This window comes from Onychomys torridus, chromosome X (genome assembly GCF_903995425.1).
Source record: "Onychomys torridus chromosome X, mOncTor1.1, whole genome shotgun sequence".
NCBI lineage: Eukaryota > Metazoa > Chordata > Mammalia > Rodentia > Cricetidae > Onychomys > Onychomys torridus.
The window spans coordinates 12324353-12350433 of NC_050466.1; the positions used below are offsets into that span (position 1 = coordinate 12324353).

A 26081-nucleotide genomic window follows, 5' to 3' on the forward strand; every position below is an offset into this window, starting at 1 on the left:
GCATGAAATCCATTACATTGTCCCATAACTAATGTCATTTTTCTCTAGTTACTTGAAAGAATTTTCTTGGACTTTCTTAATTTGATTAATCAATTAACCTAATTAAATTATTGAAACAGAGTCTATTTAGCCCGGGATAGCTTCAAATTCATGATCTTCCTGCTTACACCACTCAAGTGCTGGTATTATAGGTGTGCACCACCAGGCCTGGCTAGAATTTACTTTTCTGAAACTTGATTTTGATGTGTTTGGGGGAAGATTTCTTTGAGTCTTTCTTGATTAACGTTCTCAGGCCTTACTGAATCTGTGGATTTATGTCTTTTGTCAAATTTATGGAAATTTCAACCATATTTCTTCAAGTACTCTTTTAGCCTCTTACTGGAACTCTGATGGCATGAAGGTAGATCAGTTATTGTAGAACACAAGTCTTTGCAGCTCTATTCAACTTTTTTATTGTTTTGTTTTATTTTGAGACAAGGTCTTTCTATGTAGCCCTGTGTGGCCTGGTGCTCACTATGTAGACCAGGTTGACTGCAAATTCAGAGATCTGCCTGCCTCTGCCTCCAAGTGTTAGGATCACCACACCTGGCCCTCTGTTCAACTTTTTTCACTCTGTTTCTTTAATTTGCATTAAGTAATCTGTTGTTTTGCTTTCAGATTCAGTAATTCTTTTTTTTTTTTAATTTAATATGTATACAGTGTTCTGCCTGCAGGCCAGAAGAGGGCACCAGATCTCATTATAGATGGTTGTGACTTACCATATGGTTGCTGGGAACTGAACTCAGGACCTCTGGAAAAAGTCAGTGCTCTTAACCTCTGAGCCATCTCTCCAGCCCCAGTAATTCTTTTTCTTAAAGTATTTTTATTTTATGTGTATGTATGAGTGCCTTCATGTATGTATGGGTGCTACCTGCTGCCCACTGAGGCCAGAAGAGGGCATCAGTTAACTCTGGAACTTGAATTAGAGGTGGTTTTCAACCACCACGTGAATTGGGAACCAAACTTTAGTCCTCTACGAGAGCAGCAAATCCTTTTACCCACCAAGCTATATCTCCAGCCCCTAGATTTGGTAATTCTTTATTCAGTCAGCATGTTTAGCAGTTCAGCCCATCCAGAGAGGTTTTTATGGTTATTGTAGTTTACAGGTCTAAAATGTCCAGCTGTTTGTCAGGCTCCTGTTGCACACACCTGTAATCCCAGTACCCAGAAGTCTAAAACCAGGAGGATTACAAAGTCAAAGCTAACCTAAGTCATATAGTAAAACCTTGTTTCAAAAAATTTGTTTTCCATTTGATTCCCTAAAAATACATTTTTTTTGGTGAACATTTGTCGTTTTTTATTTCAATTGTGTCTGTAAGAGCTAGTTGAAGCACTTTAATGGTAACTGCTTGTATTCATCAACAAAACCTATAGAATGAATATATATTAAAAGATAAAAGATTTGGGAACCTTGGGCTTACACAGGGACACTTTGCTCAGCCTGGAAGGAGGGGACTGGACCTGCCTGTACTGAATCCACCAGGTTGAACTGAATCCCCAGGGCAGTCTTGGCCCTGGAGGAGATGGGAATGGAGGGGAGGAGCTGGGGGAAAGGTGGGGATGGGGGTGGGAGGGGAACCCATGGCTGATGTGTAAAATTAAAACACAAATGTAATTTTTAAAAAAGATAAAAGATTTATTAGATTGTCTTATTCTATATGGTCTGAGTCATCTAAAATAGACTGGCTTCATACCAGAGAAGTTAAGGACACAGTAGGTTCTTTGTCTACGAGGCAGAATGCCTCAGCAGTCCCAATCTGGTGCAGAAGGTAGGGGAAATTTTCTGGAGAGCGGCTGGTCTTCACTCCATGTTGGAAACCTGAAGAGGTTGGGTTCTAGTATTAGCAATGCACTTAGAAGCAGCAACAGCAGTGTAGTGCAGATGAAGTTGCTCGCAAGAGTGGAATGAAGGCAAAAACTTTTTTTTTTATCAGTCTTTCTTTTTATCTGGCTAACCTAATTAGAAAAATACTTCACTGGTGTGCCCAGCAGCTTGCCTTTTAGTTGACTCCAGATCCAGGTCAAGCTGACAACCACGATTAGCCATAACCCTGCTTTAAGCTTGTTTCTGGTTATTTTAATAATAGTGTTGTCAGTATTGCAATCTGTCAGGTGTTTTTTTTTCTCATTCAAGGTGAAATTATTGGTTCTTTGTTTGAGAAGCAAGTACTCTTTATATTTTGCACATTTAGGCTATTATGTTCTTTATCTCTGAATCTTATTTCAATAATTTTAGCAAGCCTCCACTAGCAGTACATTGGCACCCTACTTGGTTACAGCCAGGATGTGGTTGCTGATTGTGCTAGCTAGTTTTATGTCAGCTTGACACAAGCTAAAGTTATCTGAAAAGACAACTTAGTTGCTTAGTCTTATTTGCTGTGATGAAACACCATGTCTAAAGCAACTTAGGGAGGAAAGGGTTTATTTGGCTTACACTTCAACATCACTGTTCATCATTGAAGAAAGTCAGGACAGGAACTCAAACAGATCTAGAGCCTGGAAACAGGAACTGATTCCATATAAGAGTGCTGTTTACTGGCTTTGCTGCCATGGTTTTCTCAGCCTGCTCTCTTATAGAACCCAGGACCACCAGCCCATAGATGTACCACCCACAATGGGCTGGACCTCCCAAGTCAATCACTAATTAAGAAAATGCTTTACAGCCAGATCTTATGTAGGCATTTTCTTATTTGAGGTTCCCTCTTGTACCAGCGAGTTTTATGACTTGACATAAGCTAAAGTTATCTGAGAGGAGGGAGATCTTTCCAATTTCTGATACCATATTCAATTTCTTTCTTCAATGACCTGAAGTTTTATCATACAAGTCTTTCACTTACTTCATTAGATACTATATATTATTTGAGATTATTGTGAAAGGTCTTGTTTCCCTGATTTCTTTATCCGTCTGTTTACCATTTGTATATAGGAGGGCTATATCATTTATCATTGTATACAGGAGAGCTACTAACTTTTGTGAGTTAATTTTATATCTAGCTACTTTAAAAGTTTCTGTGGTCATGGTGTCTCTTCACAGCAATAGAAACCCTAAATAAGGAAAATAGGTATAGAGAGAGTGAAAAACATTGTCTTGTTCCTGATTTTAGTGCAATTGCTTTGAATTTCTCTCCATTTAATTTGATGTTGGTGATGTGCTTGCTGTAAATTGCCCTTATTATGTTTAGATAGGCCCCTTGTATCCCTAATCTCTCCAGGACTTTTATCATAAGGGATATTGGATTTTGTCAAAGCCTTTTTCAGCATCTGAGATGATCATGTGATTTTTTTTTCTCTCAGTTTATTTATATGGTGGATTACATTGACTGATATTCATATACTGAACCATCTCTGCATCTCTGGGAAGAAGCCTACTTGGTCATGGTAGATGATCTTTTTTGATATGTTCTTGGATTCGGTTTGCAAGTATTTTTCCATCTATGTTCATAGGGGAAATTGGTCTGTAATTCTATTTGTTGGGTGTTTATGTGGTTTGGGTATAGGGTGACTGTGGCCTCATAAAATGAATTGGGCAATGTCCCTTCTGTTTCTATTTTGTGGAATAATTTGAGTAGTATTGGCATTAACTCTTCTTTGAAGTCTGGTAGAATTCTGCACTAAAACCATCTGGTCCTGGGCTTTTTGTGGTTGGGAGACTTTTAACAATTGCGTCTATTTCACTAGGTATATTTAAGTTGCTTATCTGATCTTGATTTAACTTTGGTATGTGGTACCTATCAAGCAAATTATCCATTCCTTTTATATTTTCCAATTTGGTGGAGTACAGGTTTTTATGGCCTTATGATTCTCTGGATGTCCTTCATGTCTGTTGTTCTGGTCCCCCTTTTGTTCCTGATTTTTTTAGTTAATTTGGATAAGGGTTTGTCGGTCTTGTTGGTTTTTCTCAAAGAATCAGCTATTTGTTTCTTGATTATTTGTATTGTCTTTTTGTTTCTATATAATTGATTTTAGCCCTGAGTTTGATTATTTCTTGCCATCTCTATTCCTGGGTGATTTTTTTTTCCATTTTGTTCTAGAGCTTTCAGGTGTGCTCTTAAGCTGTCAGTATGAGATCCCTCCAGTGTTTTTCATGTAGGCACTTAGTGCTATGAACTTGCTTCTTAGAACCACTTTCATTGTGTCCCATAAGTTTGGGTATGTTGTGTATTTATTTTCATTCAATTCTAGAAAGTCTTTAATTTCTAGAATTGAATGAAAATGAAGAAAAAGAAAGTCTTCACTTTATTTCACTCTTGCATTTTTCATTCAGTATAGAGTTGTTCATTTTCCTTGAGTTTGTAAGCTTTCTGTTGTTGATATCCAGCTTTAATCCATGTGGTTAGGTAGGTTGCAGGGGCCTTGTTTTGATTTTCTTGTATCTGTTGGTACTTGTTTGTTTCTCAGTATGTGGTCAATTTTGGAAAAAATTCCATGAAGTTCTTGGAAGAAGGTATATTCTTTTGTGTTTGGTGAAATGTTCTGTAAATATGTTAAGGTTATTTGGTTTATGTCTATTAGCTCCAGCATTTCTCTGTTCAGATTTTTGGGGAGCAATCTGGACAACTTGTCTATTGGTGAGATTGGGGTATTGAAGTCTCCCACAATCAGTGTGTTGACAGTCAGTATGTGACATAAGCTGCATGTAGTGTTTATGAATTTGGGTGTCATGTTTGGTACATAGATGCTAAGAACTGAAATGTCATCTTGGTGGATTTTCCCTTTAACATGTATGCATTGTCCTTCTCTCTCTCTTCTGATTAGTTTTGGTTTGTTCTATTTTGTCAGATATTAAAATGGATACACTCACTTGCATTTACTTGGAATAACTTTTTTCAACACTATTCTGAGGTAATATCTCTCCTTGGTGTTAAGGTGTGTATCCTGGATGCAGCAGAAGGATGGATACTGTTTTCACATCCCTTTTTTTTGTCTCTATTGTGTAATTGAGACCACTGATAAGAGATATCAATGACAAATGATTGTTGTTTCCTGTTATTTTGATGTCGTTGTTGTTGGTAGTGGTGGTGGTTGTTCAGTGTGTATACATCTTTTCATTTAGCTGATCTGGAATTATTTATTGCCTGTGTTTTCTTGGGTGTAATCTCTTTAGGTTGGAGTTTTCCTTCTAGTCCCTCTGTAGGGCTGAATTTGTAGATAGATAGTTTAAATTTGGATTTTTCATGGAATATCTTACTTTCTCCATCTATAGTGACTGAAAGTTTTGATTGGTATAGCAGTCTGGGCTGGCATCCGTGGTCTCATAAAGAGTCTGCAGCACATCTCTCCAGGCCCTTCTAGATTTTTAGAGTTTATAGAGAAGTCAGGTGTAATTCTAAGAGGTCTGCCTTTATATGTTACTTGGTCTTTCTCATTGTAGCTTTTAATATTTTTTTTCACTCTGTACATTTACTATTTTGATTATTATGTGCTGAGGGGATTTTATTTTCTGGTCCAATCTTCTCTGTATGATTCTTGTACCCTGATAGGCACCTCCTTTAGGCTAGGGAAATTTTCTAAGATTCTGTTGAAAATAATTCCTGTGCCTTTAGCCCATCTTGCTTCTCCTTCCTCTGTTCCTATTAGTATTGGTGTCTCTGATTTCCTGGATTTTTTGAGCCAGGAGTTTTTAGATTTAGCACTTGTGGAATAATTTATCTATTTCTTCTATGATGTCTTCAGCACCCAAGATTTGCTCTTTCATCTCCTGGTATCCCATGGGTGAGGCTTGCCTGTGGTTCCTGTTGAAGTTCCTAAATTTTTCACTTCCAGATTTACCTCAGTTTGGGTTTCTCTTACTGATGCTATTTCCACTTTCATATCTCAAGCTGTTTTATTAATCTCCTTCCACAAGGAGAGTCCACAGCAGGGAAGAGACTGGGGTATTGGACTTGGATGAAGTGAGAGAGAAGTGAACATCTGCAGTTAGCCTACCTGCTTCCCCAGCAGGAGTGGCCTGTGTGTTTCAAGGGAGTACCTGCTGGAGTTAGGGGAAGATCTATGACATCCACTGGAGGTGGGAACAGGTGGGAAAGGGAGGCTGCAGCAGGTGTTCCACTGTATAGCTGGGGATTAAACTGGGGAGTGGATTTGGAGGAGCAGAGGGAGAGGTAAAAATCTGTAGTTAGCCTACCTGCCAGAGTGCCAGAAAACTCTTTTCAACAGGCATCCCACCTTGGTAGATGTATAAAGCACAGCAATATTTGCAGAGGGGCCTGTATTATCTTCTTTTCACCTTCACTGAACACCTCAAGTTGCATTTTCTCCTTGTCTCTTTTACAATCCAGAAATAATAGGCACTGACTCGGTATGCGTTTTCAATACTTGATAATATAACTTGGATAAAGAAAACTGTAGCTTAAATCACCAGGGTTCAACACACTATGGATTTCTATGAAGGTCAAACATCTTTTGTTCTTTCCCTTCCAGGTCAGTGGCCACAAACAGGTGAGCTCAGCATGTTGTACCAACAGTGGAGAGGCTGCAAGGTGGAGGCAATCTACCACACTGTCAGAGGCTGGGACCAATTTGGTACCAACTGCTGTGCAAATCTGCTGGTCAGGAATATCACAAGCTGTTAAGTAATGACAGACACATTGGCTGAGATGAAGTTTCCAGAAAGGAAGTAACAGTGCAATGTGGATATTTATGGCCATAAAATAGGAAAAGCTTTAGTTCCAAGGCTGAACTTGGCTCTGCTGGAGACATTTCAACAAGGCATCCTCACAACAAAGAAGATGCAAGATGGTTCCATTTCATATCAGCAGATGTCTGGACAAAATCATCAATGTGAACAAGGGCCAAGTGCAGTTGTGTCTATTTTGATTAAATTACTTCATATTAAATAAAAAGTCTGGCTGGTATGGTTTCCAAAAGGACTCATCTAGGTTTGCTTCAATTAGCCCTCCTCCTGTAGAACCATTTTTTTTAAAGTCAGTTTTCACTGGGGGTGGGAGAGCTGCAATAAATTGAAACTTCCTTTTGCTTTCAAATTGTTCTATTTAGTGGGGTTTTTTTTTTAAACTATTTAGTCGTTTTTGTAAATGACTCTAGCATCATGCTAATGACATGATTTTTTTTCTAAGCCATTTTGGGAAATGGCTCAATTGCATGAATTCAATAAAGGTAGCCTATATAAAAGAAATATAAGAACCATGAAGGAAACTGTATATAGGGTTTGCTGTGGAATGTCATTCTGTATGCGGTGAATGTGTTGTTCTGATTGGTTGATGAATAAAATGCTGATTGGCCAGTAGCCAGGCAGGAAGTATAGGTGGGATAAGCAGACAAGGAGAATTCTGGGAAGAGGAAGACTGAGTCAGGATAGGCCAGCCTGCCATCCAGGGAGCAGCATGTAATGGCACACAGGTAAAGCCACAGAACACATGGTGACATATAGATTAACAAAAATGAGCTGAGTTTAAGTGTAAGAGCTAGTCAGTCATAAGCCTGAGCTAATGGCCCAGCAGTTTTAATTAATATAAGCCTCTGTGTGTTTACTTAGATCTGTGCTGCTGCAGACTGGGTGGGACACAGGAAAACTCTAGCTAAAAGAGTTCAAGAATTTTCTTTTTAAATTGTATTTTATCTGTGTGGGTGTTTGTCTGCATGTATATCTGTGTACCATGTACATGCCTGGTTCCTATGAAGGCCAGAAGAGGGAATTAGATCCCCTGGAACAGGAGTTACAGATGGTTGTAAGCTGACATATGAATACTGAGAATCAAATCCCAGTCCTCTGGAACGGAAGCCAATTCTCTTAACTACTGAGCTATCTCTATGCCACTTGAATTCAAAAAGTTTAGCAGTCATTCTGTAAGAAACTATTAAAATACAACGTCAAGTTTACATCCTTCAGTCTCACAGATTCATGTTGCCAACTCCTGGTGATGCATTCTTTAAGGTTCTGCACCCAAGGCCTGTGAGACTCTTAGGGGCAGGAGAAATCCCAGGATGAGGCCAAGTTTAAACTTTTTTTTTTTAAACTCTAAAAGTCTCAAAAAGATGTTACCATGGATTTCACAGACCCCATGTCAACCTGTCTGTTCAGCTGAAGCTGGTCTCAAACTTGCACCTGCCTACTAAGTGTTGGGTTTCAGGTGTGTAATAGTATATCCAAATGACACCCTATTCTCTTTTCCCCTAAAGCTTTATGTGTATGTATGTTTGCCTATATTTGATTATGTCTACCACATCCATGAAGTACTGACAGAAGCCAGAAGAGGGCATTGAATCCCCTGGATCTGGAGTTATAGATGGTTATAAGCTGGCCTATATAGGTTCTGGGAACTGATTCCTGATCTTCTGCAAGAGTACTCTTAACCACTGAGCCATCTCTCTAGTCCCCATGATACCCTATTCCAAAGCTAAAAATTTAAAAGTACCTAAATTAGGGATTGGTAAGTGTTTTCTAAGTAAAAGGTCAATTAGTAAATAGTTCAGGCTATTTTCTGTACAATATTCTGTGCCACAGAATCTCTATCACAACTCCTCAGCTCTGTCACTGTAGCATAAAGAAACTCCAGATAGCATGCCAAGCAATTAGTGTAATGGATGCCAATAAAACTTCATTTACAAACACAGGCTGTGGGCTGGATTTGCTCAGGGTCCAAGTATTTCTTGCCAACTATAGTTTGAATGAATTTCCCCGAAGAGAAATAGTTCTAAAAAAAAAAAAGAAGTAACTTCTCAGTGAGAAAAAGAAACATGCTGGAAATAAGATCACATATAGGAGAGGGGACTCTGAAAACACAAAACATCATTAGCTCGGCCAGTTAATCCTTTTATTTTGAGTTTTGTTAAAAAAAAAAAAAAAGCTTAGAGAAAAACATGTTAAATATTAGTAAAGGCCAGGAAACCACAAGGCTAGCTTTACAATAGCAATCTAAACAGCTATCTGAAGGCAAACAGTAAATAAAAGGGGAGCAAGGGAAAGCACTTTTGGGTTCCTACTGCAGTTTTCCTTATTGCACATAAAGGTTGCAGATAATTCTAAGTCTTTAATATTCACAGTTAAAACACACTTTGATGTCATTTTCTAGAAAATTCTTCCCAAATACACTATGTCAGCTCTCTAGAAAAAGTTCACCAGAAAGTCCCATCATTGCATGTTAAATCCCCCCTATTCTGCTTTAAAAATTTCTTTCAAGCTAGTCAATGAATCTTTATGGTATTCTCATTTAATTATCTTAGTGGGTATATGCCAAAAATGAAGGATCAGGTGGATTTAGGTTAAAAAAGAAAACCTAGGAGGAAACAGCCCTACTGTGAAGTTACACTTTAAATAAGTGTGTATATATATATATACCCAAAGATTGAATACCCACAAAACTGAAAAGCATCACCTGTTCCTCCAAGGACTGCAAGTAGAATCATCATAATCAGCCCCCAAACACCCTTGCAGGTACCTATCCATAAATACCGGGAAGGTCACTTTCTGAAATTGCTTCCAACAGCAAACCTTCAGTGCTTCATACCCTTCACTTCTTTTTTGGTCTCAGTTTCTTCAGCATATACAGCATAGATAACCAGGCAAATTTGCCACTGGCCAAACTTGAATGTAGACTGGTACATTTAGAGATTCTCTTGTGCCCTTTTAATGGTGCTCTGAGAAGATGATGGCCAGATATGTATTCTCATGTCTACTTTAGGCCTTCTCAAAAAGCAGCACAACAGATAGACCCTCCTTTTACTGATCCCCAAGGCTTGAATGTCCAAACCATGGCTGCCTATAGGTTCTAAATGGGTCAAAGTTATAGCATCCCCTGCTTTGGAATATAAAATGAACACAAAACTTTAGTTTTGCTCTTTACAATTTGCCAGCACTTGGTGATAAGATGTATCTGCTAATTTGACAAATGTCTATGAAAAACTGAAAGCATGAAAAAGTTTGTTTTTAGGTCTTGTTTTGAAAGCGTTGTCAAAGAATACTTTTCTGGTTTGACATCTAATTGACACTCATTCCTATGATACTTCTCTATGCATTGTTCAAACTAGGTTTTAAAAAGGGATAGAGTCATTTTAGGTACCAAAAATGTAAAAGCAGCAAATAGATGTGTTCTTTCTAAACTAAACTCTTGGCCAGTATAGTTTAAGAGTTAAGTCAAACTTACTGTCTCAGAACACAACAGCTGATGCTAGCAAACCAGAGTCTCACTTAAAAAAACAACAGAAGAGCTCTAACTGAACACAAAGGAGAGGGTCTGCCCCAATTTAAGAGTCAATATCAAAAGGCAGATGTGAGGCTCAAGTGCCCTCCCTGCAGATGACATCTTAGATGGATGGTGATGTCAGATCTGGGCTACTTTTAATTATCTTAGAACTCATACTGGGATCCAGGCAGCTTACAAGAGGATGGTCTGCACCTCTGGTGAGTTGTTCAACTGTCCTCTGATCTCAGTGGTATTTCTGCACCGGGGAACCAATGGTTCACATTAAATATCTGACATGATTACATTCACTTCCACTGGAGACAAGTCAAGGGAAAGGCTGTGGAGGAGAACTGTGAAGCAGGTGTTTGTTTTGGAAAGAACTGGTCTTTGCTCTGGATGGACTTGCTCACATACAGATGAGAACTTTTTCTTTTCTTTCAAATGAGATCTTATTTTTCTATGGAACAACAAGGCATTTGGAGGTCTAGAGGATCCAACCCAGGTTATTCCTTGCTGCTTGCTTGATGAGACATTTGATATAATAGTATGGTTTGTTTAGCTCCAAAGCATCATGGTCATTCTAGGAAGTACCCTGGATAATTGGAGTTGATATGCCCTTTCTATGGTGTTGCTATAAAGAAACACACAACTTTCTTTATGGGCCAGAATTCCTTCTCTAGGAAAGCTTGGGCTTTCTAGGTAGTTCCCACAGGAGCATTATGAAAAGGAATGAGTGGGTTTTTATCTTCTATCAGAGCTGTACCACTGCTGACATGTGACAATAGAATGACTACAACCTTCCCCGGCAGTGAATAGACCTACACTTATTCTGTTGAATAAGGTATGTGGACTAACGAGACAAAGTTTGACCACAAAAAGGGACTATTAATTTAATTCCATACTGAATTAAAAGGACAGCTTCCTAGAATCCTTTGTGTTGGACTACTCAGCAGCTCAAAGACAAAAGCTCCCTTCCCCACAAGTGGGAATAAAGATGACAAGTTTGAAATTCTTCTATGCATATACTCAAGCCACCCTCCTCTTTCCTCCAAGTCTCTTTATTTTCATATGGAAGACAACCTTGAATTCTGCAAAATGAGCATAAAAGTTTTACAGTAGCCTAGTCTGCATCAGTAATCAGTTTCATTTTGTCACTAATGATTACTAAACAAACACTTAACTCAGTAGGTCACTCCTTTAACTAAGCTTCCAAAGAGTTCCTTGTGCGCTTTATCAAAAAGTCTCAACCCTTCTGCACAAAAGGAATCCTAGAAGTTTCAAAACAAACCACACATGCCAGGCCCCACCCTGAAGCTGCAAAACCCAAATCTTTAGGGTACTACACCTTTAATTGGCATTTTTATCTTAGTGCTTGGGAATAGAACCCAGGGCCTTGGCATGCTAGGAAGTGCTCTATAGCTAAGCCAAATCCTCAACCTTGAATTTTTTTTTTTTTCCGAGACAGGGTTTCTCTGTGTAGCTTTGCGCCTTTCCTGGAACTCACTTGGTAGTCCAGGCTGGCCTCGAACTCACAAAGATCCACCTGCTTCTGCCTCCCAAGTGCTGGGATTAAAGGCATGTGCCACCACTGCCCAGTTCAACCTTGAATTTTTAAAATCAAAGGCCAAAGGTAATAAGCAGTCTGAGTTTAGAATGCTTGATCTAGAATATTCCAGTCCTCAGAGCTGTCATCTCCCTCAACTCAGAATGAACAGGTTTGAAAGATGACTTGGACTACTTTCTCAGACAAACCTGACGATTACTCAGCAATTCCAGTCTGGTTTCCAGATAGCTGGCTTTGAAGCAGGAAGTTTCTGGGCTTTGTGGCACCTCTACTTTCCTTCATGCAGCCTGGGCACAACACTTCAATGTGGAACCACTTCTACAGGTAGCTTCATCTTTGAGAACTCCTGAGAAGTTAGGGTGAGTCTCCACATTTTGCAACCAAAGATCAGGGCCAAGTTTCAAAATAATGAAGATTATAAGACCCTTTAAGAGGAACACAACAGGATTAGGCTAAGACTAGGGTGTCAAAAAGATTAAATAGGTGATGCCACTATTGATGTTCTAGTGCTTATGAGCACTGCTTTTTATGCAATGAGGAGAAAAAAAACACCATGTTATAAAAGCATCTTTTAGAAATCAGGTTACCAAAACATCTAGCATTGTAAGTCATGGGAAAAAAAACTCTAAGATTTCTCTCTATAGTTTACCTACTTTAAGAGTAGATTAGGATAGCTCATCAAGAAAGTATTTAAATTGAAATGCTATATTTCAAACTATGTTCATATTAACCTGGTGCAGTAGCCTCTTCACCAAGAAAACAACCTCTCTTTGCATGACACTCAGTGTCAAGAGACACATGAATTCCTAAACTTATAGAAGACAGAATTTTCTACTGGGTTATGTCCCATTACTTTGCTTCTGAATCCTCATTTAGCTGCTAATATTGCATGCATGAATCAGTTCAATGTCTGAAGTTCTAAGTCTTAAGACTTCTATGGAGCACAGCTGACCTCACTGATCAGAACAGGAGTCTACAGTGCAGAAGGAGCAGGCAGCCCCTTCTTGTTTCTTTTGCTGTCTGTGCACCTATAGGGCTGCTGGAGAAGGTGGTATTGACTCTGCAGCTCTGAGGCCTTGATGGAGATGTTTGTATGATGGCAGCTATTCTAAGACTTTCATTGCTGTAACGGGCTCCTCAGGTACCCTGACTCTGGAAACTGGATGGATGGGATAGTACCAGGTCTGATGGCAGAAAGCAAAAGTATCTCTCAATATACCTTGGAAATAAAGATGTCTCAATCAAACTTATTCTCAACAGCAAATGCTTTTCTCACCAAGTATGCACAGAAGGGAATATTGACTAAAATGTTCTACATCTTGACCAAGAGTTGACTACCTTTAGTTTTCATTCATTACATGAAGAATCCAAGAGTAAAAAGACACAAAGAGAATTAAGTTAGTTTCTGTTTTGAACTCTCTGGGTGAGCTACTTGTACTTCACAGGAGGAACCTTTCAGCTTAGGAAAATATAAAAACAGAATCTGAAACTGGGAAGTGCTATGGGCCATCTGCAGGCCTGCTAAGCAACTCAGGGAGCAACTCAAATCCTCCAGGAGAGAAGTCTAGACTTCAAGAGACAGGGGCTTATGATGCAAGAATAAGAATCTATTGAAAAATGAGAAAGATGAGGTACAGAACCTACAAACTAATGTTGTAGGCTAATACTCAGTATAACCATTACATGAAAAGAGCATGAATGTATAAAGGCCTGTTCTCATCAACTTGTTATGAAGAGGAAGAATGAAAATCAATCACAGCCATTATAAATTCTGCAAACATAGGCTCCCAGAGAATGGGCAAAACAAAAGCCAGGAACAAAGAGGAAACTATTCACCTGAATGGTTACAAATTGATCATCAGGAACAAATTCTAATGGAAAATGCTAAATTTCTTCCCCCCAAAAGGAAAGAGAGAAATGGTAGATGATACAGGAACTATTACCGCAGACAGAGATCATCACACTGGGGAGCTGACCGGGGAGTATGTGGGGCCTTTCCCGTAAAACCTTGAGAGAGCAGCTTAAAACAACACAAGAAAGCAGCGCAGAATATTGAAGTCACATATAAAACATCATAACCAAGTAACACAAGATACACTGAGAAGATTTGAATGATGAAGATGTAATCTCACGATAAGACTGAACTTTCAAGAAACTCAGGAAGCTGGAGTTACAGATTCAACAATGTAAAGAAATGACCAAAAGAACAATGTTTCTAGCAGCTGCTCACTACTGCATGTGATGCAGGTACCACTTCACCATCATGAAAAGAATTTTTAGATGAAGAAGCTTTACAGGAGCCAGTTTTCATCTGGGATTGGAGGAAAAGGCATCCCATGAAGAAAAAGCCAGTTGGTTAAAGCAACACTTTTTAAAATAGGACTACCTTTCACCACTAGAACTCAGAAGATGTGCAGCTCTGTAGTGCCTTCTGGAGAAGTTTTGATTTGGACAATCTTGGAGCAGGTTCATTGGCCACAGCAAAGGAAGACTCAGGAGTGCATCCAGAAGTTCTCCAGTTTGCCTGATGGATCTGACTAAATCTGGTCCTGCCTCATTTTCTACTTCAGACTTTAGCCAGACATGATCCTATATATCTGAACATAGCTAAACATACCAAACATAATTCCTGAAGAAAGTAAACCAAGTCAGGCTGGAAGAAAAGGTTCAAAAATCAGAAGTGGAGCATGGCAGCAAGACCTGGACCACATGAAGATTGCTACAGGGAACATTCTTTGACCAACACCAACTCTCACACACAACAGATGAGTCATCTTTGATTCCTGGAGTTATCAAATTTCACAAAGGAAGGTGTGGTCAGAGGTCAGAATGCCAGTCATCTAATAGTTTTTAAAAAAATCTGTTTTGTTTTTGTTTTTGTTTTTTTTTTGGAGCTGAGGGTCTTGCACTTGCTAGGTGAGCACTCTACCATTGAGCTAAATCCCCAGGCGCCCCCCCCCTTTTTGACTTCCCTTTCTTCTCTGGAAGAGGAGAAATGCTAAGTCATTTAAAGGGCTTTGGATATATTTTTAGTAACAAAAGTTAAGATAGAAATAAAAGCATCAGAATGATTTTCATCTTCTAGACGCTGAAAATAGTACCAATGGAAAAGTAATTATAAATTGTAAGTATTGAAGTTTTTGTCCTAAAAATAGTTGGTATTGGAAATTCAGTCTTTACCTGAACATATACATTTATATAATTTATAGTAAAGCAAGTTCTATATTTTATTTAGTGTGATTTTGAAATAACTCCTTTTGGATATTTTAAAATGAAATTTATGTAAAATAAAAATAAAGAGTTCTATTTTTTTGCAGGTTATTTTTCACATTGAAATTTCTTCCCTCTAACCACAGTCTATGGCCTCTTCCATTTCTTCCTGCCTTCTCTTCCCTAGCAAATAGCAATATCCATGTTATTTCAAACCCTGTGGTAGATAAACCTCAGTCTATCAGTTACCTTCCAGGCAGTGGGCTCACATAGTAGCCTCCAAAGTCAGGTGAGTGTTCCAGTGGTATCATCATCAGTTTCTCAATACCTCCTGTCCTCAGATTAATTAAAAAAGAACAGAACATGATTTGCTTTTGGTTTTAAACATTTCAGTAACTCTCTTATAGAGGCTTCCAGAGAAGGAACAAGACTTCTTTCCCCATACTGAAATGCTCTTGGAAACTCCTCACACACACTTTTTGCAGTGCTGGGAATGGAACCCAAGGTCTTGTACATTGTAGGCAAGTACTCTAGCACTCTGCCACTGAGCTAATGCCCCAGCCTATGGACAAGCTTCCTAATCTTCAGTCTAGGAGCAACACAGATAGAACAGCTAGGACTCTGACAGAAGGATGCAATTGTGTAAGTCTTCAGAGACAGGGGCTCTACTGTTTGGGGTAACACCAGCATCTGGTACCATCGGGATTCTGATTTCAGTTTCCTTTTTTCACTGTCTTTTGTCTAACTTGTCATTCCAACTTGATGCTCCTTAAGCCAGCTAGACTGGCACTACAGCACAGAGTTGAAGCCCCTTATCCGCCCCACCATGGTCAGATGCTGCAGGCAGATGAAGTGAGAAACTATTAAAGCATGCTATTATTTTGTTTAACTATGAAAAAGTGGGAAGAGGTCTGCCTTTGTCTTAATTTAGAGACACTTTAGCTTCACCATATGAGTCTTGGGTAAAGTTTGGGTGATGATAGTTTCAGGACCCAATGAAACAGAAGCATTAGTTTAACCCAGTCAATGCCACACCTCAAACACACTGGGGCATTTGCCCATCCTCATCCTCCTGAGAGTCTCCCTGATCCTCCAAGACTTAGGGGGAAGTCATGCATTTTCCTGCAGTGGAAACACAAGGGGGGTGCCCCGGCTGGAAACCTTCTGATCTCCCATTCCCAGGTCTCGCTCAAGCACTTCCTCAGAGCTGCTTTTTGTTCTCCGACCACCCTCAAGACTTGTGGAGGCTGTGTAGGAGCTCGAGGAGCCGTTTGCCGGCACAGCGCTGTCTCCATAGGTCAAGGTGAGGTCACCCTCAGTCAGGATGAAATCAGAGTCATCTTCTCTCAGTGGCTCTTGGTTCTGAAAGGTACAACCAAAAAAAGGGGAGCCTGAGATTTTCCAGGGCTGGGGCCAACCGAAACCCAAATCCTCACATCAGAAAACCAAGGATTTGGGGGCTGCAGTTAAGAGAACTTGCTGTTCTTGCAGCAGACCCAGGTCCAATCCCTAACACCCAAATTAGGCAATTCATAACTGCCTGTGATTCCAGTTTGAAGAGATCCAAAACCCTCTTCTGGCCTTGGTAGATACCTACACACATTTGGTACATATACATACATATATGTATGTATGTATATCCAGGCACACAAATTACACATATATTAAAAATACACAAATATACATACATTAAAAAATCTTAAAAAAAAAAAAAAACACCTAAGGATTTTATGAAACTTGCCTGCCTACATCCTTGGTATGGTCACTGGATAGAAACTATAGTGTTTTCAAACAAGGCACTGTTGCCTAAACCAGGATTTAGAATACCAGAAGCAGTTAGATTTCAGATGTATGATAGCTCAGGGGTTAGTGTCTAAGAGAAGAAAGCAGGCTGGCTGCATTCTCAACTTCCCCATGCACATAGAAATAATGTTACCAGGAAGATCATGAATAAACACTTCAAATAGGCTCTGCTTCTCTCCTATCTGAGCAGGTCTTCTGGGTGGATCTGCTACCTGTTTATATATAAGCAAGCCTTTCCCTTAGTCTGCAGGGGTGGGAGTAAGCCACAGTGAGGATTTCCTTTTTGTTTTCCCTCTACTGTCTCCACATCTTCAGCTGCATGAAGTGACTGATTGATGGGGAGAACGCACTTTATTTACCCTCTATTAAATACCTGCTGGAAATGACACGTAAGCTCTCCTACCATGAAGGGCATGAACACTGGGGTCACAGTAGGAACCTATGCTTTGAGAACTCATGCAATGTGCCTAAAAGTTGTCCAGTTGACAGGAAGTAGAGTTAGAATTTGTGTTGCCTCCAGCCTAGTTTGATCCACATAAAAAGATATGAAAGAAATCAGTGGGTCAGGAAAAGGCCCAGAATGGCATTTCATACTAGGCAATGGTTGTAGTAAAATAGGTAAGATTAAATAAAGCAGGCTTAACAAGGTCATGACTACTTGAAGCTACCAGATGGTGGGGAAAGAGTCAGGAGACAGTGTGAGTTCACATAGACTTTGGCATTCTCCAGTGGGTTTCACAAGTACAGCAAAGGAAACCTTGTTCCTGTCTGCACTGATGTCTGTCCAATACTATGAAAGGCTTTCTCAAATGGCAAATGCAGTGTCAGGACACCCCAGATGTCTGTTCTATCATTTCCCATCAGCCCTTCCAACTCATTTGAAATCTTATATCCTCTAGACATCAGACTCCTCTATCCATCCCCCTCAAGTCATGCTGCACAAAGCTATGGGTACATACATACATACACACATACATACATACACGTACACACACACACACACACACACACACACACACACACACACACACACACGTATGTACGTACGTTGGCATGTAGACTCCCCATCTCAATGATAAACCACCCAAAGGCAATGTCTCTTTCTTTTCTTCTTGCCTTCCTAAATGATGCTTAGTTCACACAGGCTGAGTTTCTTTAGTACAAGAATTCCATGTCTAAATTGATCCGTAGTCCAAACTTTTTGAGTACCATCTCCACCTTTCTAGTTTTTTGTTTGTTTGTTTTTGTTTTTTGTTTTTCGAGACAGGGTTTCTCTGTAGCGCTGAAGGCTGTCCTGGAACTCACTCTGTAGCCCAGGCTGGCCTCAAACTCATAGAGATCCACCTGCCTCTGCCTCCCGAGTGCTGGAATTACAGGCATGTTTTTAGTAACTGTACAAAATAACAGGTTTTATCATGACATTATGACATGATGCTACAAGTCTCACAATTCAATTTTTGTTTCATGTATGAAATTATAAATATAAAATTAAATTTAGGCTATGTGTACAAGATATATTTGAGACATGAGTTATAGTTAGTGTAAATAATGGAGGATGAACACCTCAGAGTTCTCCAAACAAAAATATCTTAAAGATGATGAGTAGGGACCACACAACAGGTGTCAAATGGACATGACCCACCCAGTCAGCAACCCTCACCTGGAACTAACTAGAAGAAGGCCCTCTACCTCCCTTTGGAATCCTCAATTAATAATACTTTGATAACACTTATCAATTGACAATACAATTGATAAGACTTTGCTTTCACTCAACAGGAGGCCTTGCCATATCTCGAGGTAGTTGAAATGCTGGGCAGAAGAACCTTAGCCAAAATGGGCAGCATCAGCATCAAGGGTGGCTCTTGTCTTGGTAGTTCAAGACTGATGAGTGTGTGGAGCCCAGAGCCCAAACACTGTTCCTAAAGCTAACACTGAGTAGCCTCTTGAAGTGGTGAAAGACATACTTGATTTCCGTGACTGTAAGAACCTTACTGAGTTTATACGGTCATCAGACTATTCTGAATATCCTTAATCTCTGAGAAAGGGGGCAATTAGAAAGTTTCAGATTAGAGAAGGTTTTTAAAAAGTGGCTGAAGCTTTGGGTTTAAATGCCCCCATCACAGCCTTTTTCCCCTTTTCCCCCAGTGCTAGGAATGGAACCCAGGCTTTCATGACTACTAGGCAGGTATTCTTCCACTGAGCTACATCCCCAAAGGCCTATTTTCTTATAACTTGAAGTAGTCTATTCCAGGGGTCACAGAAGGTTCACTTGTATAGGGGAGAAGGACCTGGGGATGCTGAGAGGCTCAGACCTCTTTAAGATAAGGAGGTGGGAATGCTGCTCTCTCCATAGTAGGTAAAAATGTGAGGAAAAAGACCAAGGCAGAATTACATTCTTCCATGGCACAATCTACTTTTCCAAAGAGACAGTCCAGTTAGCTGCTTTATAGGTGCAAAGTTCTGTCACCTGTGTTCATGCATGCACATTAAATGTTCATGTGGATGTGTGCATATGTGCATGCACCTGCATGTGGAGACCAGAGGTTGATATTGGGTGTCTTCTTCAACTGTTCTCTACCTTATCTTTTGAAACAGGTTCTCTCACTGAACCTAGAGTTCACTTATTGATTAGGTCATCATGCCAGTGAGTTTCAGGGTAAGGTTATAGACCTGCAATCATCATGCCCAGCTTTTTACGTGAGTGCTGGGGATCCAAACTCAGTTCCTCATAATTGTATGGCAGGCTTTTACAGACAGCCTCTCTGTCACCTTTTCAATGGTTGCCTTCCTCTAAGGTGGATGAGTAAGAACTTTAGTTTCTGGTGGTCTCTCCCACTGCACAGCAGCACTGAGTTTCAGATGCATGGTGACTTGGTAACTGCAATCCTTGTTCTCAAAGGAAGAATATGGCATCTAAGAACTCTGCTTTCATCTTGGATCTTTTTGTATGGTTGCTCTTATCTGCTATCCCAACTATGCTAGCTAGCTATGGCATACACATCCCTGTCATGTCTCCTTTCTGAATGTGTAACACATTTCCTAACCCCATGGTTGAGGTCCCTTCTCCCTCAGATCTTGGTTGGCCTTCTACTTTCTCATCATTGATGAAATCAACTGTGAATTACTGAATAATTATTTGGACCTGTCTTAGGGTCTCAGTTTTGTCCATTACTGATCATGGGGCCATGGACAGCCTGCATTATCCCTGCTATTATACTCTCCTCAACTATATTGCTGCAGCATTTGCTCCTTTGCAGTGTGCTGACAATGAAACAAGCCTTTGGCAGCTATGAGGCTGAACACAAACCTAAGCAGCTCTTTTCCCATCTTGGGATGGTGAAAGAGAGATGAAGAAGGAGGAAGCTCTATCTTCCTTTCTACTACTTCAATTGTAGACAGCTGCTTGCTCTCTCTCTACCTATCTGCCCTGCAACCCACATTGGGAACTCAAGTTCAGCCATAAGTCTGAGACATCCATGGCAGGAGCATTCTTTTCCTAAGTGTGATGACTCCATTTCTAGCACCAGAAAATAGGAAGAGAGGACCTAACCAAACCAATAAATAAACTAATTGCAAAGGAATCCTTAACTTGGTGTGCTGCTTTGTGGTTTGTAGTATGTCTTGATGAACCTTATTTAATGTTCATGACAGCAGGCACTAGTAGGCCCATAGTACAGATAAGAAAACAAATGTAGAGTACTTCAGTAGCCTGTGAGGGCTTGAATTGCAATCTGGTCACTTGGATTCACAACCACAGCTGTCCAGCTGGGAAGCCATCTAACCTTGTTAAAAGGTTTCCCTGTTACTGTGCCAAACAGATGAACACACACACATACATACACACACACACACACACACACACACACACACACACACACACACACACACACGCGCCATTTCTGATCATCTTATTAGATGAGCAAAATTTATGGATCTGGAGTTTGGAGTATGTTTTTTTTTTTCCCCCTAAAGAAGAGACTATCTGTTGAGTAGGAACACAGCACCTACATGCAGTACTTACATCATACACCTGGGGACTGGTTAGACATCGAGCTAGCAAGCCACACCAGGCTGGGAGAGTGGTGGTTAGCGGGGGACCACTATGGGTGAGAATGGGCTTCAAGTAACTTTAAAAGGGGAATTAAGGAAAAATGGTTGCAATGAAAACATATACAAAACAGAATGCATTTTTAAAACCCAAAGAGCAATAAATTGTCTGACATTCTACCCCAAAAGCCTCCCTGCTTCCCATTTTCTCAGTACAACACAGGTAATCCTTACAGCTATAGGAACAAAAGATGAAGATATACCTCCATGGTGTCTAAGTGCACATGGGTAACTCTCAGGGTACTGATTTCTAACAGTCAGTTTAAAAATGTTGAATTAATTCAATCAAGCACAACAGTATACACCTGGAATCCCAGCACTTGGGAGGCTGAGGCAACAGGATAATGAATTTAACCACGACCTGGGCAACATTATGAGCTTGTCTCAAATAATAAAACCCCCAAACAAACAATCCAATCCAAGCAAACAAGCAAGCAAAAAGAATGCTGGATTCATTAGAGTATATTTCTTACTTACCTAATTTGGTTCCTTTAAGGAGAGACACCGAGGTATACTTCTAGTTGTGAATTGTTTAACACTTTTAAATAATGGAATGACTGTTTGTTAAAAAATAGAAGCAAGGGTTCTGTTGGAGCTCTCTGCAAACAAAACAAGCTGCTGTGGAATTGCTGGCTTTAAAAGCCGGGCATTGGTGGCACACGCCTTTAATCCCAGCACTCAGGAGGCAGAGCCAGGTGGATCTTTGTGAGTTCGAAGCCAGCCTGGTTTACAGAGTGAGATCCAGGACAGGCACAAAGCTACACAGAGAAACCCTGTCTCGGAAAAAAAAAAGAGCAGGCTTGGGGATGGATTTGGGTCACTACAAGGCAGTCACTTCTCTCCTGTCTTTAGCTAGGAAGGTGACAAGAGCTTCAATCTCTACCATGTCAAGGGTCAAGCCAGAAGCTGCCTTTCTGTTCCCTGCTTTGGGCATTTCAAAGACAAGCCCTTTTGACTCAAGCTGAGAAGGCCTGGAACAATTTCCTTTAAAAATATGTATGCAGATGTGCATACAGTTTCTTAAAGCTGTTTATATTTTAAGTTAGTAAACAAAGTAATGTGTTTCACTATGGCATTTTCATGTATGTATGTCATTTTACTTTGTTCTTATTTGTGCCTTTTCCCCATCCTTCCTATCCTATTTTTGTTGGTTCTCTACCTCCCCTAAATGGTCCCTGCTTCTGCTTTCATGTCACATATATTTTATTATTCTCTATTTAAAAAATAGCTCATTTCTTTTTTAAAATCACTTTAATCAAAACTTTATTATAAAGAGCTTGTAAATAAAAAACATCACACACCAAAATACGGTTCATCAGAATGAACTTCTGCACAGTTAGAATAGTCAAATTTGTGGAGCTTCACACTGGATTTTAAACTTTCACTAGAGAATATGCTTTTATGCATGTATCTATCATTAAAACTTGGAAAAATCCATGCAAATTAGAACTAGATCCTCTGGAGCCTGAGTGATATGGACCATCTCTAGCTAACACTCTTCTCTCAACATGTCTCTAAATTTTTGCTAATTCTTGAGTTTATTGTCCAACTTTATTTTCCAAATCAACAATTTGGTCTTTGCTGTGTACAACTATTCATTACATTTGGGGTGGGGTGGGGTGCGGTATTTTCTGAAAAGCCTGAGGCAGGGTCTTATAAAATCAAGGTAGGCTAGCCTTGAACTCCTGATTCTCTTGCCCCTGCTTCTCAAGTGCTGAGATTATAAGCATGCATCACCATACCCAGCCATAAAACTAATTTTTAATTTCCAAGATTTTTTTCTTTTTTTAAAACTATTTTCTAATAACTTGCCCTTGTTTCATGACTAGAAAAATCTCCCATTTCTTTCTAAAGATTCTATCAGGAAATGTTTTGGGTGTTTCTTATGGTTTTTGTTTGCTTTTTGTCTTCTAGGACAAAGTCTCACACCCTGAAGCCCAGACTGGCCTGTAATTCATTATGTATGCTGTGCTGGCCCAGAACTTATGTATGGGTTTATATCATCATGCCTAGCTAGTTTTTAATAGTAAACATCTGTAATTGTTTAATATTTCAGCACCCTCACTTCCTCATGTATGTGTCCAGTCTCTTGGTTCATCGGGTAGGATGGAGACTCCTATTATGGTATTTAAAAACAAAAACAGAGAAGGTGACTCTGGACAGAAAAATCTGTTGTCCTCAAGATCTGTTTCCCTACTAACACTCCTCTCTGTCAAGCGTTTCTACTTTCTCTAGATATGTACGACTGAGGAAAAACAGCTACTAATCAATCTGTTGACAAGAAGGAACTGCTACAGCTGTTCCCAACAACAGTCTTGAATAAATCAGCTAAGCAAACTGGCTAAGACTCAAGATTATCTTTGACTCCATTTTGTCTGCTGTAATTCCTTCCACCTTTCTTTGGCTTTTCAAGTAACCAAAAATACCTCTTTTGTGATTTATATGAGGCCTGGTAAAAGAAGGGAGAGTATGTAGACACTGAGCCTTTCATCTTAAACTGGAAGCCTGTTGGCCCCATTTTAAGGCTTGTGGGGGAAGGAGGTCCTAGAAATCAGTGGAAGTCATTCATGTTCAACTCAACTCCCTTCTTTTTTGAGATACGGTCTCATGTTGCCTAGGTTGTGTCTATGATTATTTGAATAAGAATGTCCCCCATAGACTCATATGTTTGATCCCCAGTTGGCAGAAATGTTTGGGAAGGCTTAGTAAGTGTGGCCTTGTTGAAGGAAGTGTGTCATGGGGGTGGGTTTTGAGGTTTCAAAAGTCCATGTCATTCTCTGCCTCATGTTTGTGGATCAGATGTAAGCTCTAAGCTACTGCTCCAGCACACTGCCTGCCTGCCTCCTCCCTACCTGCTGTCATGCTCCCACCATGATAGTCACAGGCTCTAACTAACCCTCTGATATTCCCAATAAACTCTTCTTTCTATAAGTTGCCTTGGTCATGGTGTCTTATCACAGTAATAGAAAGTAACTAAGACAGCCTCCAACTCACTATATAGCCCAGACCAGCCATAAAGTTGCTATGGAGCTTAGGCTGGTCCTGAATTTATGTTCCTTCTGTGTAAGTGCCATGGTTACAGGTGTGCACTACCTTATCATGCCTGTTCAAATTCTCTTCTGATAACACCGAAACTCATTTTTAATGGATTTGTGATGATGTGGAGGTAGAATGAATCATGGATAACTTCCTCATCTAATTCTTTAGACTATGACCACTTTAGTTTCTGTTCCCTGAATTAAGAAGTGGAAATGCCAAATTCTCTAAATTTAGATTTAGATGGGACTTTGGAGCTCACCTCTGTTTCTCTTCAAAGAGTAAATGTTTGAAGAGAGTCCTCAATCCTATGAGCTGTCACAGAGATACAAATTAAAGCCATCGTAAAATATACCATAATAAAAGTCAACCGTTGGCAAACATGTGGAGCAACTGGAACTTTTAAACACTAGAAATGTGTGAAATAGTATCACCACCTTGGAAAACTGCCTTCTAACACTGAACCTACACATGACTTATACCCCAGCAATATTTTTCCTAGTTACAGTCCCACTAAAAACATAGACACAGTACATCAGACATGTATGTATAAGAATGTTCACAGAAGTTTTCTGCAAGTGGGATATAAACTGATACTCATCAATAATAGAATGATAAATTGTGGGATAGGTATACAGTAAAATACTATGCAGCAATAAGAACAAATGAACTAGAGATAAACATAACATGGATGAATCATACATACAAACCAGACATGAAAATAGGTATACACTGTATATATGTATGATTTTATGTTATATATAAAACTGAAAAAGATAAAACTGCTAGATGTTACTAAATTTAAAAGATTTTTTTAAAGTGGCTGTAGCTACACTTGGGGAAGAAGAATACTGCTTTATGCTAGTTTTTTTGTGTATCTTGACAGTTTAATGTTAAATGAATGTGTTTATTTTGAGACAGGGTCTTATATAGCTCAGGCTGGGTTTGAACTCATTATGTAATTCAGGTTAGGCATTATCTTTCAGCCCTCCTACCACCACCTCTTGAGTGTTGGGATTACAGGCATATGTTTCCATGGTTGGCTCTTAGTATGTGTACTGACTGAGAGAATTTATAATTTACGTATGTTTCTCTTCATCTTTTATACTTCAGGAAGAGATTGCTTTAACATTTTCAATGTCTTCAAAAAATATTTATAATAAACTATCTACCCAATTTGATCACTATATCAATACAAAATACCATGAAGGTTTAACTGTTTTGCCTCTAATTTGACTTGACAAGAATAGGGTGTTCCCTGCATGTGGCCCTATTGTGCTAGGATAAGATTAGGTTAGATTACTATAAGATTAGATATAATTGGCCAAATTTAACCAATCGGAATCATCCTCACCAAAGGGATGGTCTAAGCCTTCCCTCCCTTCCTAACTGTAGGGCAGGTTCCTATATAATTTTCACTAGTTTACCGACAAAGGCATCATTCCCTGGACACAAAGCTTTTGAGAGCCACATGAGTCTGCCAGGTTATAGGTCATCCACTCTACTGAAATATCCACATTCCTCTTGGCTAGAGAGATGCTCACAATGACCACCTATGGCTGAAAGATCAATGCACTTGTCCCAAGAGAAGACTAGTATACCTGTCCCATGCACACCTTTCCTTATTCATCAGGAGTGTCACCCACTGACACAAGTGGATGTCACCAATGTCTCCTGAGCCCAGGAGAAGGCAAAAGGATACTTGTGATCAAAGCTGTACCATAGCCTGAATATCCATGCACTCTCCTGCTTTGTCCGGCTTCCTCCAACAGAATCCAGGCCATCCTAGAACAAACCAGAGAAAGGGACAATGAGAGAAGGGGGAAAGGCTAGTTTTGAAACTGTACTTGTTGTGTTTTGCAGTGCTGAATATTGAACCCAGAGCCTTGCACAATCTAGGCAATTGCTCCCAACATGGGCTCACAGTGGACATACTACCACTGCAGCTCTGTAGTAGAGGATTTATGTAGCATGCACAGGGTATTAAGTTCAAAGCTGCAAAACACACACATGGAGATATATTGAGAGGCAATACTCTAACAGAAATCAAGCAAAAACAAAAGAAAAAAAATCAATTCCCAAAGTAAAAAGGTCTAGTCATGTTCATGGGTAGATGAAGCCAATATTATCATAAAATCTCTTTTGGCATTTTTAATTTCCCTCCAAGTACCTTACAGTTG

General features: G+C 39.7%; 2 protein-coding genes and 2 pseudogenes across 7 annotated transcripts in view; 3 read left to right on the forward strand and 1 right to left on the reverse strand.

The window, feature by feature from the left end:
* The window catches only part of Chst7 (carbohydrate sulfotransferase 7), a 30053-nt gene extending 23040 nt beyond the window's left edge, over window positions 1-7013 (forward strand). Inside the window, exon 2 of the mRNA XM_036175270.1 lies at window positions 6460-7013. The gene's annotated coding sequence lies outside the window, so the exon portion shown is untranslated. The remainder of the gene's footprint in view (window positions 1-6459) is intronic.
* The window catches only part of Slc9a7 (solute carrier family 9 member A7), a 204564-nt gene that overhangs the window by 19837 nt on the left and 158646 nt on the right, over window positions 1-26081 (reverse strand). For 2 of the 6 annotated variants that reach the window (XM_036175266.1, XM_036175265.1), the window contains exons 15-17: window positions 25604-25686; window positions 20780-20885; window positions 15205-16317 (exon numbers count right to left, since the gene is read on the reverse strand). In XM_036175266.1, coding sequence (XP_036031159.1) covers window positions 16066-16317; window positions 20780-20885; window positions 25604-25686 — 441 coding nt within the window. In that variant the 3' untranslated portion in view covers window positions 15205-16065. Of the gene's footprint in view, window positions 1-15005; window positions 16318-20779; window positions 20886-25603; window positions 25687-26081 lie in introns of those variants that run through there. The other 4 variants (XM_036175268.1, XM_036175264.1, XM_036175267.1 and 1 more) reach the window with 3 other exon arrangements.
* Window positions 12826-13602, forward strand: LOC118574388 (annotated as a pseudogene).
* On the forward strand, window positions 13595-14636 carry LOC118574386 (annotated as a pseudogene).